The following is a 15,156-nucleotide window of genomic DNA, read 5'->3' as shown; positions in this document are numbered from 1 at the left end:
TGCACGCAGAAGAAGGCCAAGCAGATTTTTTTTTTTAAGTAGATGTTTCCGATTTGGCCTATGTTAAGGTAAAACTATCAGTAATGTAGCAATTTGTAATCAATATAGTAATGGAATTTCACAATTCTGCAGCAGCACTATTATTGATTAAAAATAACACATGTCCCATTGATTCATCGAAAAAAGCATTTATTTAGCTCAAGTCATGTGCCTAGGACAGAGGTGGGCACCAAGACATTAAGGACTATTCTTCAGGCACAAGATTTACAAGATCTGTTTAATTTTTTTGCTAAAAATGAAAGAAGGAAAGATTATATCTCAGAAGTATTCAAAGGTTTTATTTCCCTTGCAAACATTTTATAAAAAGCCTTGAACTGTGAAATCAGTGAGCTAATTTTCACTTTATTTTATCTCAACTGATCACCCCCATAGGCTATGGGTCAAGCCTGAGAGGACTTGGACCACTCTGCTTGGAGGCAATTACGAAACTAATATTTGTGTGTGCCATGCATCATATTCACGTAGAAGAAAGCATCATATTGCTAGCAGAGCAGCATTCCCTGCAAAGCATACCTTCTAGCCTAGTATATGAGGCCACTAAATATATAATCTGTAGAGAGAATATTTATTTCTTTTCTTTTTTTTTGTGGATGCACATTATGAACCTTATGCTTTTAAGTATATTTATTTTTCTCTGTGTTTCATTCTACAATTTATAAATTTGTCCTTGTCACATGATGCTTTCTTTGATGACTTTCCTGTAGATGCGCCTCAAGTCTCAATTGAAGGATTTGATGGAAACTGGTATGTTAAGCGTGCTGATGTGAAACTGGTGTGCAAAGCAGACTCTAATCCTCCTCCGTCCTTCTATCGATGGAGAATGTAAGTACCACTATAGCTGCATTTTATGTAAGGTATGTTTATATGTACTGCAATTTTTTATTTCAGCTTTTTTTTTTTAATACCTCCTAATATACCTCAGCTTTAACTGATCATGTAGATTTTATATCGTCAAAGGGGAAAAGAAACAGGGTCTCTCTAAGGCCGGCTATACACGGTTCGAATCTCGGCCGATTCAGCAGGAAGCAGCTATGAGCCGTTAATGGGCAGGCTGAATGTACCAAGTTGATCGATCAACTTGGGCACAACCAGCCTGCCAGGTTCTCTTACGATTATCGCTAGCAGCTGCTATAGCCGCTAGCAATAAACACTGTCTTCTCCAGCCGAAGACAGCATCCCCCGACCTTCCCTGCTGGGAGAAGACAGGAGGGATTCCTGCATCAACACTATCTGTGTTGATGGGGGAATCAAGTGAATTTTGATGGGGGAATCAAGCGGATTTCTTTCCTGCAACCCATGGAAATGTTCACCGTATATGGCAGGCCTTATTCCACCCCCACAGTTATTTGTACTTACTTCCCATCACTTTCCCTCTTCTGCATTGGAGAAGATGCCCTGTGTAAGCTTCAAATAATGACTGTGAACCTTCACAGGGCTGATGACCCTCTTCCTGTATCTTGTGACAGTGGTAGTGCCTGTGCAGCCATTCGCCAAGCACCAACACTTTCTTTGTGCCCCTGATGGTTTAATGAAGTGGTGGTGGAGTAAAGGGAAAGTAAGGAAAGATTGCTAGTTGGTTTTCTATAAAATGAACATGTTTCTTTGTTGTTACAGTAGAAAATTCAGGTAGACTAGATGCTATGCTTTAGGGCACTTTTTGACATAAACACAAAAAATGTGCTGTAGAATATTTATCCAAAAATTGGCCTCTACCACAGACCACAAAATACCCCTCAGGCTGCCACTCTTTGCAGTTAAGATATGAGCTATAGTCAATTGCACCTGTAAGTTGTATACACCATGCTTGGAAAATTAAAGCGAATATTCGAAATGCTGTAAAACTCTAAAGATCAAAACAGTCAATCTGTTTCTAACCGGTATTAGTTGAACATTTTTCTGTAAACCGTCATTAGAGTGTTACTAGGATTTTCCTGCATGTGCGTTTTCAGCCAGTGTCAAAAAGCAAATGTTAGCTGTGTTATCACTTTTTATATGACACTAATTAAAAATGTCTTAATATAGATGCCTAGAGCAAAAAACAGCCTACAGCATGTTGATAATTGAGGTTTCCTAAAAAAATAATTAAAAAAGAGCTTAGAAGATAGTTATATAGGTTATGATACCAAGTTGGAAATAATAAAAAAGTTTTTAAAGATCGGTAATCAATACATTGAAATTAATATTATGCAACTGTCTCTATCTAGGCTTTTCCTTTTGCCGCGTACACACGGTCGGACTTTTCACCTGCAAAAGTCCGGCGGACAATCCGACCGTGTGTGGTCTCCATCGGACTTCCGACGGACCGTTTCGGGCGGAAATCCGACGTACTTTAGATTTGAAGCCTGCTTCAAATCTTTACGTTGTACCTCCGCCGGACTCAGTTCCTGACGGAAAGCCCGTTCGTCTGTATGCTAGTCCGAAGGACCAGATACGACGGAGGAGCAGGTTACTGCATCTCGCGCTCGCTGCAATAGGAAAAACTAATTTTCCCATTGCGGCGAGCGCGGGGGGCATCCCAGGCCCTTAGGTCTGGTATGGAACTTTAAGGAGAACCCCCTACGCCGAAAAACCGGCGTGGGGGTCCCCCCAAAATCCATACCAGACCCCGATCCGAGCACGCAGCCCGGCCGGTCAGGAAAGGGGGTGGGGACGAACGAGCGCCCCCCCCCCTCCTGAACCGTACCAGGCCGCATGCCCTCAACATGGGGGGGTGCTTTGGGGGAGGGGGCGCCTTGCGGTGCCCCCCCACCACAAAGCACCTTGTCCCCATGTTGATGAGGACAAGGGCCTCTTCCCGACAACCCTGGCCGTTGGTTGTCGGGGTCTGCGGGCGGGGGGCTTATCGGAATCCGGGAGCCCCCTATAATAAGAGGGCCCCCAGATCCCGGCCCCCCCACCCTATGTGAATGAGTATGGGGTACATGGTACCCCTACCCATTCACCTAGGTAAAAAGTGTCAATAATAAAACACAACACAGGTTTTTAAAATAATTTATTAAACAGCTCCGGGGGGGGTCTTCTTCCATCTTCAGGGGTCCCTCTGGTTCATCTTCTCCCGGCGTCCGGTTGGTTCTTCTCCGCTCTCCGGCCTCTTCTCCCGGTGTCCCAGGTCTTCGGCCACGCCCCCTAAAACATCACAGTCCCAGCATGCCCAGGGACTGTGACATCATATGGGGGCGGGGTCTCCGCCTATATAAGTCACAACGCAGCCCTCAGAGACCAGTCCAGCCGGAGAGAGCGTCGTGTCAACATCTGGGGGAAGAGAAGAGAAGAGAACACAGAAGCCAAGAAGCCCAGAAGTCCGGACCTCCGCTGGCAATAGAGCTACCTGAAGACAGGGGAGGGGCCGGCCGAAGACCTGGGACACCGGGAGAAGAGGCCGGAGAGCGGAGAAGAACCAACCGGACGCCGGGAGAAGATGAACCAGAGGGACCCCCGAAGATGGAAGAAGACCCCCCCCCCGGAGCTGTTTAATAAATTATTTTAAAAACCTGTGTTGTGTTTTATTATTGACACTTTTTACCTAGGTGAATGGGTAGGGGTACCATGTACCCCATACTCATGCACATAGGGTGGGGGGGCCGGGATCTGGGGGCCCTCTTATTATAGGGGGCTCCCGGATTCCGATAAGCCCCCCGCCCGCAGACCCCGACAACCAACGGCCAGGGTTGTCGGGAAGAGGCCCTTGTCCTCATCAACATGGGGACAAGGTGCTTTGTGGTGGGGGGGCACCGCAAGGCGCCCCCTCCCCCAAAGCACCCCCCCATGTTGAGGGCATGCGGCCTGGTACGGTTCAGGAGGGGGGGGTGCTCGTTCGTCCCCACCCCCTTTCCTGACCGGCCGGGCTGCGTGCTCGGATCGGGGTCTGGTATGGATTTTGGGGGGACCCCCACGCCGGTTTTTCGGCGTAGGGGCTTCCCCTTAAAGTTCCATACCAGACCTAAGGGCCTGCGACGGGGCTCGCAAGGTTTCAATCTCGCCAAAAAAAGCGGCGAGATTGAATTCCTTTTCTAGTCCCGTCGTACCCAAGTCACGTTCAAAATGAACGGACTTGTCCGTGTGTGGGAAAGTCCGTTCATTCTGAAAGTCCGGCGGAAGTCCGTCGGGAAGACCGGATTCCGGAAAGTCCGGCCGTGTGTAGGCAAGTCCGGCCGTTCAGAAAGTCCGGCGGTAGTCCGCCGGAAGTCTGGCGGCAAGTACGTCGGACCTAGCTTTCTAGAAAGTCCGACCGTGTGTATGCGGCATTTGACTTTTGGCACCAACTACCTAGTGCTGCTTGTTTTTGGTGCAGAGTTCAGGTAGTTTTGGTTCCAATCTTAATTTTAGGGGTTAAATTCTTTCCGCGTGCATCCTACTTCATGAAACCGTAAGAAAATGGACCATGGTGCATTGCAGTGCAATTCTTTTTAAAAGCATAACTGCAAGCTAGTATAGTAACAGACACATACACTGCAGCACACAATAAGATACATGCAGTGCCTTGTGGTGTGCTACATTAGAAAATAGGGTCTGGCCTTTTTTTTTTTTTTTTTTTTTTTGTGTGTGTGTGTGTTAAAATGTGCTGTCAGACTATTAAAAAATCAGTGCAACTTAACACACAATACAGCATCACCTTATTACATGAATGTTAATGCAAAATATAGGGGTTGATTTAATAAAACTGGAGAGTGCAAAATCTGGTGCAGCTCTGCAAAGACACAAATCAGCTTCCAGGTTTTTATGTCACAGCTTAATGAAACAAGCTGAAGTTAGAAGCTGATTGGCTACCATGCACAGCTGCACCAGATTTTACACTCTCTAGGTTTAGTAAATCAACCCCATAGTGTAAGTGGGCCCTAAGAATTAGAATATACATCTTTCCTGGAATTTATATAAACTGGCACAGACAGATTTTGCAAAAGTGTCTTTCATGTGATCTAAAAGTGGCGCAGCATGTGTCATGTACGGCTTCATGTACACTGCTGCTGGTTAGGGCATTTTTTTCAACTGCCTCTGAACTCTCCTCTATGTTATCCTATCAGTACATGTACACAAGGTTGTTTATAGTCATTTCTAGGCAGTTGAGTTTAGAAGCATTTTTTAGAAAGTGAAAAAATGCATTCAGGACGGAAGTTCAGAGGCATTCGAAACGCCAGCTTGTAAGCCTGGTAACCCGCGTTTAGCCGCATTTTACATTTTTGACTACTTGAAAAAAAATGCTTAAACGCAAACGTGGCTAAATGCGGCATGTAAACACGGCAGCACAAACGCTTGCCGGACGTTAGAAAAAGTCCTGCAAGCAGCATCTTTGGGGCGGGTTTGGAGAGCTGTAAAAAGCGCTCCAAAAATGCCCCGGCCCATTGAAATGTATGGGCAGCACTTCCGAAGCAGCTTAAAAGCGGATGTTTTTTGGATTTTTTTCAAGGTCACGTCATCACGTAACCATAAAAAAAACTGCCCCGCTAGCGCCCAAAAAGCACTGCAAAAGCTCTGCTAAAACGCCGTTAAAGTTAAAGTACTGCGAAATCAACCGTCGCTTTAGCGCTGTTTTAGCAGCGCTTCAGTTTACATGCTGCGTTTTTAGTTTACATACCGACGTTTTTAAACGCTGTTTACTATCTGTCAAGGTAAATCATTCAGGGGAGGTTGTAAAATGTCCCGTGTACTTTAAGCCTTAACAAGAAGGACTGACACCAGAAAAGTGTCACAGCAGCTTTATTGAATTCCCCCAATGTGTTTCCACCTTTTCCAGTTTTAAATTTCCTCTATATTGACAGGCTACACAGCACTACATATACACAGACATTTTTCCAAAGGTTGTAATAGAAGATTTGTCTAATTGCAGACTTGTGAAGAGAGGGTTCCTCTTTAAGGCTTCTTTCACACTGAGGGCGTTTTCAGGCATTTTAGCGCTAGAAATAGCCTCTGAGAAGCATCTGAAAACTGCCTCCAATTCATTTGCATGAGTGCTTTCACACTCGGGTGGTGCGCTTGCGGCACGTTAGAAAAAGTCCTGCAAGCAGCATCTTTGGGGCGGGTTTGGAGAGCTGTAAAAAGCGCTCCAAAAACGGCCTGGCCCATTGAAATGCATGGGCAGCGCTTCCGAAGCAGCTTAAAAACGGATGTTTTTTTAATTTTTGTTCAGGTCACGTCATCACGTAACCTTAAAAAAACTGCCTGGCTAGTGCCCAAAATGCACTGCAAAAGCTCCGCTAAAACGCAGCTAAAGCACCACAAAAACAAAACCTTTCACTGAAGCGCTGCTAAACCAGCGCTAAAGCAACGGTTGTTTTTGCGGTGCTTTAGCGGCGTTTTAGTGGAGCTTTTGCAGTGCTTTTTGGGCGCTAGCCACAAAAATGCCGCTAAAGCACCGCAAGAACAACAGTCGCTTTAGCGCTGTTTTAGCAGCGCTTCAGTGTGAAAGGTCTATTGCCAAGTTTACTTTCTATGTGGGTCATTAGGATCATATCACATTCACTGCTTTATGGCCCATTTATTATACATAAATCCATTATACAGAGAAAGAAATCTTGGCTTAGATTCACAAATGCTATGGTGGGTATCAAACTTGGAAATCTGGGAAATGTTTCTTTTTCTGAATGATGACGGGTATTGGGTGTAATCTGATCTTGCAGTTTATCTAGAAGTTAAAATGATAGATTCTTTGATGTATCAAACTCAATACAGGGCTAATGGGTCGCTTCCAGACAGTGCAGAAGAGAACAATAACACTCTGTTTTTCCGTGGACCGGTTACCTACTCCTTCTCTGGAACATACATTTGTGAGGCCAGAAATGCTATTGGAAGCCAGACTGGACAAGTAGATGTTAACGTTACAGGTAAGAGAGAAATAAAAGAGGTCTTCTTTTTGATAACATTGGATTATATATGTTTCTCTTATTGTCAGTAAGTAACTATTTCATAATGTTTCTATTTTGAACTTTGTTGCCAATGTTGCAGGTCTTCCAATTACACCTAATTTGTTACATTTACCAAGGTCTTCATAAAGCAATCCTCTTTGAGGATTGTCTTATTTTATGTAGCACACCATCACTTTATCCCACTGTGAAAAAATATGGGAATCCGCCTCTAAGACCTCATGTTACTTGGCACAGAGAGAGAGACTACTTTCAAAATAATAATTATCTGGTATAAAGCACCTGAGGTTCTCCACAACTAGAACCAAATACTTTACAGGCAATGCTGGAGATGCCATCAGGAAATAGGCTCAAATTATAATTTTTTTTTGGCAATGCTTGCGCATCCAACCCTTTTGGGTTATAGTAATGTCAATGCTCCAATGAATATTTGACATGTCCTTCCCATTAGACCCTGTCCATTACTTGCTAGGTCTTCCTATCCTTGGCATTAATAAATGTCTTAAAGGACTGATCGACCTACATTTTATTAGTGGTGAAAAGAGCCATTTCACTGTGTTGGCTTTCTACTGACACGCCATATTATAGCTGACATCAGGAGAATGAAATATCTACCATGGGGGATACCCTACCACAAAATAACAAGTTATGGGATGTTTGGGACCAATCCCAATATGGTCTTACTCCTTTCTCATAGGTTCCCTGACAACGCCATCCTTTCTCACAAACCTTCTATTATAATGCTCTGTGCTGATATTTACTCTGCTGTGTTTTCCATGCTCCTCATAACCTCACCCTGTCTATGGTTCTTGCCCATTGGTACTTTTTTGTATATCTTGTAAAATTTTTATACTAATTGTAGAATCTCGATCTGTGTATATAGAGTTTTTGTATGTACATGAGCCAGTCTTCTTGCTACTTCAACTATTTTGTACCCATGTTCCTTTTGGTAAATACTGAAAGTGCACTAAAAATACAGTTAAAAAAAAATAATTTTTTTTTTCATAGATGCCATTGTATTATATATTTGAGAATAGTTTTTGGTTTGAATAATGACACAGAGAAAGTGAATTTAAAGGATTAGTCCACTCAAAATTGTTATCTCTGTTTTGGTGGATGCTGACAGATTGAATTACCTGATTGGATTCTTCTATGTGTAAGGGATTCCAGTGTTGAGCTCTTTGTCTACGTTCTCAGGTCTGCCTCTCCCTTTCTGGTATGCTTATTACAAAGTCAAATTTAGAGGCTTGCTGTATTCTTTGTAATGAAGAAATCTGGAGAATTTAGTGAGTCATGTTTGACTGGCTACAGTTGAAAGGTGGTAAAAAATTTTCCTAAAGAAGGCAATTAAAGTTAGCTGATGGTAATTAGTAATAGAAGCCCATCTTTGTAGCAACATTTAATTCCTATAGTTACTTTGCCTCCGAAACTTTAAAATATTTGTCCAAGTCTTAGTGATATTAACCCTTAGCTTCAACTAGATCAAAGACCATCCTTCTCCAGTGGTGCTAGGAGGAGGAGCCAGCAGGGGATGTGTAATTTAGGACCCTTTAACATGAACCCACAGTTAGCAGTGATGAGAAAGAGATATGGTGCCTCCCACATGTCTGTTTGAAGAGGGATTTCACACAAAAATCCCACTTCACCCCCCCAATCATATTTTACGTTTAACATGTTGAGCAAAATTAGATCTATGAATGAATTAACTACAAGACCTGTGACAGATGGACTTTTAGTCTGTTGACACTTCCCCCATCTCTCTGACTTCCTCAGTATGGACAGAAAGCTGGAGGAAGAATCTGCAGGAGCCTGGCATTGCACATACCCTCAGTTGATCATGGTTGCAATGCTTTTCAGGTTCGTTTGCAAAAAAAATAGAAAATGCACATATTTTTTCTGCAAATATATGTTAATTTTTTTTTTTGCAAAATGTGGACTTAGCCTTTACCATTTAAATATTTTTTTGTAAATGTTACCTTTCTGCTTAGTTATCTTTCTTGTTCACTATAAGCATTATAAGCCTTATTGTCACTCATGCAAATGCTTTTTTAGTGTAACATTAGTTACATTATTCTTTTAAATTAGGGAGGCTTTCAGGTAAGTATCTTTCTGGCATTGATTTTGTTTCTTAATGTTTTATGGATGGGGCAGTATTTAATAACTGAATTGTTTCCTGCCAATCTAATTGTACATAATTTCATCAGTTTGTACCTGTCAAAGACTACTTGGATTTAGAGTCAGTTAAATGACTGTCCGTTGCAAGCCATTTCAAGTGATTTGCAAAAGTAATAAAGTAATTAATCCAGGATAATGTCTTGGGTGCATCTGCATGTTAAATGTTCATAAAAGGGTTTTTAAAATGTTTTCACTAACATGTAATAGGCATAAGGTTATGAGACATTATATTTATTGACATTAAATATTGGAATGCTTTGGAGAAATTGTAAATTACCTGTCATATCAATGATGATGGAAAGTGATGTAAGGAGAACTGTAAATTTTTCTGGGTTCTTTTTGTGAACGATGTATGGATATTCCAAATCCAGCAACAAAATTATATAGCGCAAAGCTACATGCCAACTGTAATGCCCAGTTCCCCCAGACAGTGCCGGAACAAGGTCATTTGGCGCCCAGGGCGATAATGGCAAACTGCCCCCAAATCCCCCACCCCCTGTGTAAACAAAGAGTCAGTGCTTTGCAGGGAAAAGAAAAAAGTGATCATTCCCTCTGTAAAGAGCCCTGTATTGATTGTCAACACAGAGCTCTGGGCTGTGATTTGACACAGCTGATCAGCATGTCCCAGCCATGAATCAATGGTTGAGATCTGCTGACAGTCTCCTGCTGTGTCAAATCACAGGGGAATAGGTGGGTAGGAGCATGCGCCCAAAACCCTGAAACAGGCAGCGTCATACGCCTGTAGCTGCCACCCCCTAGTAGTAAATGTACTGTGATGGGTCAGCAAGTGGTTAATTACCAATGGTATTTGTAATATGCTTAAAATAAAGCAAAAAACGGTGCTAATTGTTATAAAATAAACAGGAACATCTAAAGCAGCCGTAAACTCTACTGTGAGATATAGCACAGTCCCAAATCATAAATTCATAAACAGAGTTGTGCTAATTTATATTGAGTCAAGCACCAGTGATAAAAACAAAGTCCCAATGTGATAAAAAAAAAGGTTCTTTGGTAACATCCAAACCATCTGCCACAATTGTGTGATCCTGTGACAGTCCCCCCCACCATAGATAAAGTGCTTGCTTACCAGATTGAACGGACCTCCTATTAGAGAATGTCAGTGACCCTTGTGGCTCTTAACCCATCCAGGGCCTTTAACCATCCCAGGAACCCCTTATGGCAAGTGGACCTACCATCCAGGAAACAATATCACAGATGGTTCCCAAAATACAAAAGGCTTGCTCGCCATACTGTAAAAACCTTTAAAAACTTTATTTAAGGTATAAAATATTGCACTTACAGCAAAAATATGTAATCGCATTAGGATCAAAACAAGCCGGCTGGCTAATCACAGCTACCCTTCCTTTAGGGATTCGAGAAGCGCGGTGACGTCAGCACGTCACTCCATCACCTGACGTCACAGCGGTTCTCGAATCCTGTAAGGATGTGTAGCTGCTGTTAGCCAGCTGGCATGTTTTGATCCTAACGTGATTACATGTGATAGGAGGTCCATGCAATCTGGTAACCAAGCACTTTATCTATGGTGGAGGTGACTGTCACAGGATCACTCAATTGAAGGTGGCGGATGGTGCAGGTGTTACCAAAGAACCTTTTTGATCACATTGGGACTTTGTTTATATCACTGGTGTTTGACTCAATTTGTAATATACAGCATGAGGGAGTTATTGTATTGCCATAATATCACTGATGCACTAGTGGCACCAGTGGGTTAATTGACACTGACAGTGGTGCCAATAATGCAGAACAAAGGGGTTAATTAACTGACACTGGTCACTAATGCATCAGTGACCAATGGCAATACATTAACCCCCTTATGCTGTATATTACAGAAATTAAATACCATTGGTAATTAACCTCCCCTTCAGCCACCCCCAATCTACAGAGCTAATTAATTAAGCTGCATTTATCTGCTTACTTGTGCGATACACACTGCAGTCATGCAGTGCTTTGTTCCTCCTCCTTGGCTCCTGTTGGTCACAGTTCCAGACGCAGCATTCTATGATGCTCCTCTGAGTCCTTCCATCCCACCTCCAGCCGGCCTCTAAGTGAGTGACGTCATGCTGGGCTGGCCGGAACTACGAAACCCCTGTCAGGGGGGAGTCTGAGTATCTCCACAGCCAGATTTTAGAAGCCCACTTCACCTGCGCCCCCCCTCCCTGCAGTAAACTGTATCGCCCAGGGCATCTGCCCCTTCCGCGCCCACCCTCCCTGCAGTAAACTGTACTGCTACCGGCCCTGCCCCCAGATGCACGTATTTACCTTTACCTTCTAATCTCCACTGCACTGCTGCTACATTTGGCCACAAGGAGCAAAGAAAGCCCCCTTTTATAAGCTTACTTTAGTTGGAGCTTACACAGACCTGAGGTCTACGCATGGCCAAGCACCAGTGTTATCACATGGAGTGTTGTATGCTTCTCCATACCTGGAAGTAGTGGCTATTTTATTTGCACCCAGCAGCTCAACAAAGCAGCGAGGATTCAAAGGAAAGGGAAGTGTATTTTTCATTGGGTCATTAAATCAAGAATGTTGCTTTGCTCTGCATTGTCAAAGGACATATTTGCTTTAATGCTGCAAAGGACATGCTTCTCCCTGGGGATATCCTTGAAATAATATATGGATCATGCATACTGTATGTGTAACCAGAAGAGCTCTGCATGAGCATCTGCCCAGGCACAGATAAGATAGTGCATTCTATATTATGTTGGAGCAAATAATGGTTTACAAGCCTCAGTCCATTTTTCCAGAGTCGTCATTGTTTTTAGTCCTCTATCATGCAAATGAGATGTTAGATGTCTAAAATGGTATCAACCAAATTAAAATGGACACAACACTAGATTTGTAGCTTTAAAGCTGCTTTTGGTTAACGGTGTGTTCTTTGATAGTTGGGTAAAGTAAGTAACATCTACCCTATTCTGTCCCATATTTATATCTGTGTACATAAGATGTGAGTGTGCACCATAGCAGCTAATCTGTAGCCTACATGTCATAGCTACACCCCACCCTCACAGCTGCATATGACAAATGAATAGGTTCCCTTCATTCTCTAAGGGTGAGAACAAAAGTCTTTGCAAGGAAATGAAAATATTGCAGGTAGAATTAAATTGTTCCCAGCCTGTCTAGGAGCGAGGAAATCGGCTCAAGCCTGCACTTGTCATATATAAAGCTCTTTGTTATAGGAATTGCAGAGTGAAGAATCCTGTTACTAGCTGAACAGCCCTTGTAAGGAAAGTTTGAGCCAGTCTATCTCGATTTCACTGCCCTATAAGCATTTCTGACTATTTAGGCTGCTTCCAAAGAACTGCCAGGGATGCGTAACATGTCATACACTACATCACATGGCTGGAGAGAGAGTTACTTAAAAAGGTAACTTTTCAACATTTGTAATTTAAAGCCCAATTCCAGGCAACTAAAAAAATTATCCCTTGCAGTTCCTGCACTGAAATAGTTAATAGCTCCTTTTGGTCCAGGGGACAAAAGATTTTCTTACCTGGTCCTCCGCTCCTCCCAGCAACTAGACTGTTCCCCGCAGCTTCTTCTAAGCCTTGCTCCAGCGGTCTAGGGTCCATGTGTCATCAAGACCAAAGCAGGATCCATAGCCCTGCATAACACCAAGGGACAGTCCACTGCCAAAGCGCCATCTGCTTGAGGAGTGGAGGATCAGGTAAATACAACTGTTTCTTCTCTCCCCTAGACTAAAGGAAGCCATAAAAGAATTCTGCCTCCTGCATGCGCTATTGTAATCTGCTGTCGGGGCAGAGGGCTCGGGGAGCCTTCCTGGCAGGCATAATACAATGATTACTGCTGGTGGCTATAACCATTGGCAGTAATCGCATGTAGAAGAATCCCACAGGATGGTTGTACCCAAGTTGATCGATGGATTGACTTAGTTACAATCACCCTGACCTATACATGGATCGAAACTCAGCCAATTCAGCAGAGATTTCACTGTATGGCCAGCTTTTTAATGGGCTCTTAACCCTTGGAGTGCAGGTGTAGCCCAACTGCAAGTGACACTTTCACATTTTCCTGAAGTTGGGCTTTGAATGTCTCTAGCAAGTTAGATCCCCTCTTACAAACAACATAAAAATTGTTTCAGAAACATTTTCAGCCCTGTTCAAGGTGGACTATGCTGCCAAACTATATAAACAGGTACTTTTTTTTCCAAAAACATTTATTGAAGAAGTTTTGTGCCTAATCTGACCAAATAACAACCTCAGCGCAGTTTTGGAATAACGAGAACCTTTTTTTTATGAAGAGACTCTACTGTTTATAGGGATTATATATTTTGGAGCACCTCCAACAGATCTTTAATTTTGCAACAGTTGTTTCCATTTTTAACTTAAGCTTTGTACTCTGGCTAAACACTCTCAGAGAGTTCATCATGTAGTCTCAGGTGATGTGTAAAGTGTTTGGAAGCGACATGTGTGGTTCCTAATCATACAATGTCAGTCCCAATCAATTATTAACCATGGTGATCATAGGAAAAGATGTCACCGTAGTAAATGTCCCCTCTGCTTGCAGCCGTATATGTGAGAACTGTTACCTATTAGTCTCAAAAATACGTCTCGACTTTAGAAAATTTCACCTCCAACAACTGCAAATGCTCATTAGTCTACCTCTGAATTTGACAGGTCGTGTGACAGGGTTCTTCTCCAATTTATGAGTGTTCTCTGTAGTGTTATGCAGAAATTGGTACAGGGGATGTACTGTTTGCTCAGACTGCTTTATATAGATAAAAAATCCCCCCAAAAATGCTTTCTATATAAAATGCAGCCAAAGTGTGGTGTAAATAGAGTGTTCACAGAGCAAATACTGCTTTCCTCTAAATAACCGCTGATAAGACTAGTGTTCAAACTAGTGGTTACTGACTCATTGCAGTCTCCTCTGTATCTTAGATATTGGTGTTAGTGGCAAGTTCACAGAGAGATGCCCCTTCCTCCATAGAAAAGGGAACGATCTGTACGAATTTACATGGAGAATTCCCAACAGATTTGCTAAACATGATCAGTTAAAATTTTTTGCTACTTTCCATAGACTGAGATGAGCAAATAATATGCATATACATAAGAAGCTCTTCTGCAGAACTTCAGAGATACCTTAAGGCCTCATTTGGACTTGCAGTTGGAGGGCGGAAAAAATGTGTGGTTGAGGCGCTTTTTGGCTGCCTGCCAACCGCCCCCCACCCCCCCTTTAAGTTGCAATAGGCAGCGAATGGGTATGGTATGTTTCCATGCCGTGACCACAGCTAAGGCCCCATACACACTAACCAAAACCATGTAATATGAGGTCAAACCTTCAGAGTTTCATTTTGTATGCAATCAGGCAGGCCATTGCATTACATGTTTTGGTAAATCTGAAGACAAAAATCTGCAATAATCTAATATTGTGTATGGGGTCTAAGTTGACCCAACATGTATCACTCGGTGGGCAGCAAGCCTGCAGAATGTTACATATCCAAATCAGTGGGTAAGCGCTGCAAACACCCTGCAACAGCGTGAGCCGTGATTTTGGCAAAAGTGGGGTTAAAATAGACAGTCAGTAGCTTCTGGAGTGCGATCCTACCATGGATTGGACTTCAGAGGCAAGAGATATTTAAATGCAGGTCTAAACACTGCTTCTGTAGAAGTAAAACCGGGAGAGAGTTTTTTCCTAAGAAAGTTGTCGTTTTTCAAAAATTGTAGAGCAGTTATAGGAACATTTTAAATGCAAAGTACATAATCATTTCCACATAAAGAGCAAGGGTCAAGCATGCTGCCAGGGAAGTGGCTTTTGTATTCAGGCTGTGGCTGCTTTCCGAAGAAGACAAAATGTACAACCTTGAATACCTTTTTGTATTGAAACATCTGGCATGTATTTAGTGGATTTAAACTGTTCACATGAGTTTTTATGAATTTTGCAATATAAATGGATCTTGCTTGTTTATATAAAAAGCCAATCAAATGTATTTTTACTGCAATATTTGTTCTTTTGGTGATATACATGTTTACTTTGTTATCTTTCATGACTTTATAGCAATAGTAAACGCCACATGCCCACTTCTCTA

The 15,156-nt window shown here is 42.6% G+C and overlaps 1 protein-coding gene across 3 annotated transcripts in view; it reads left to right on the top strand.

The window, feature by feature from the left end:
• NECTIN1 (nectin cell adhesion molecule 1) overlaps positions 1-15,156 on the top strand; it is a 489,765-nt gene that overhangs the window by 170,777 nt on the left and 303,832 nt on the right. For all 3 annotated transcript variants that reach the window (XM_073602553.1, XM_073602556.1, XM_073602554.1), the window contains exons 4-5: positions 765-882; positions 6,727-6,878. In XM_073602553.1, the coding sequence (XP_073458654.1) occupies positions 765-882; positions 6,727-6,878 (270 nt within the window). The remainder of the gene's footprint in view (positions 1-764; positions 883-6,726; positions 6,879-15,156) is intronic.

This window comes from Aquarana catesbeiana, linkage group LG10 (genome assembly GCF_042186555.1).
Source record: "Aquarana catesbeiana isolate 2022-GZ linkage group LG10, ASM4218655v1, whole genome shotgun sequence".
NCBI lineage: Eukaryota > Metazoa > Chordata > Amphibia > Anura > Ranidae > Aquarana > Aquarana catesbeiana.
This window is presented reverse-complemented; position numbering and strand designations above follow the sequence as displayed.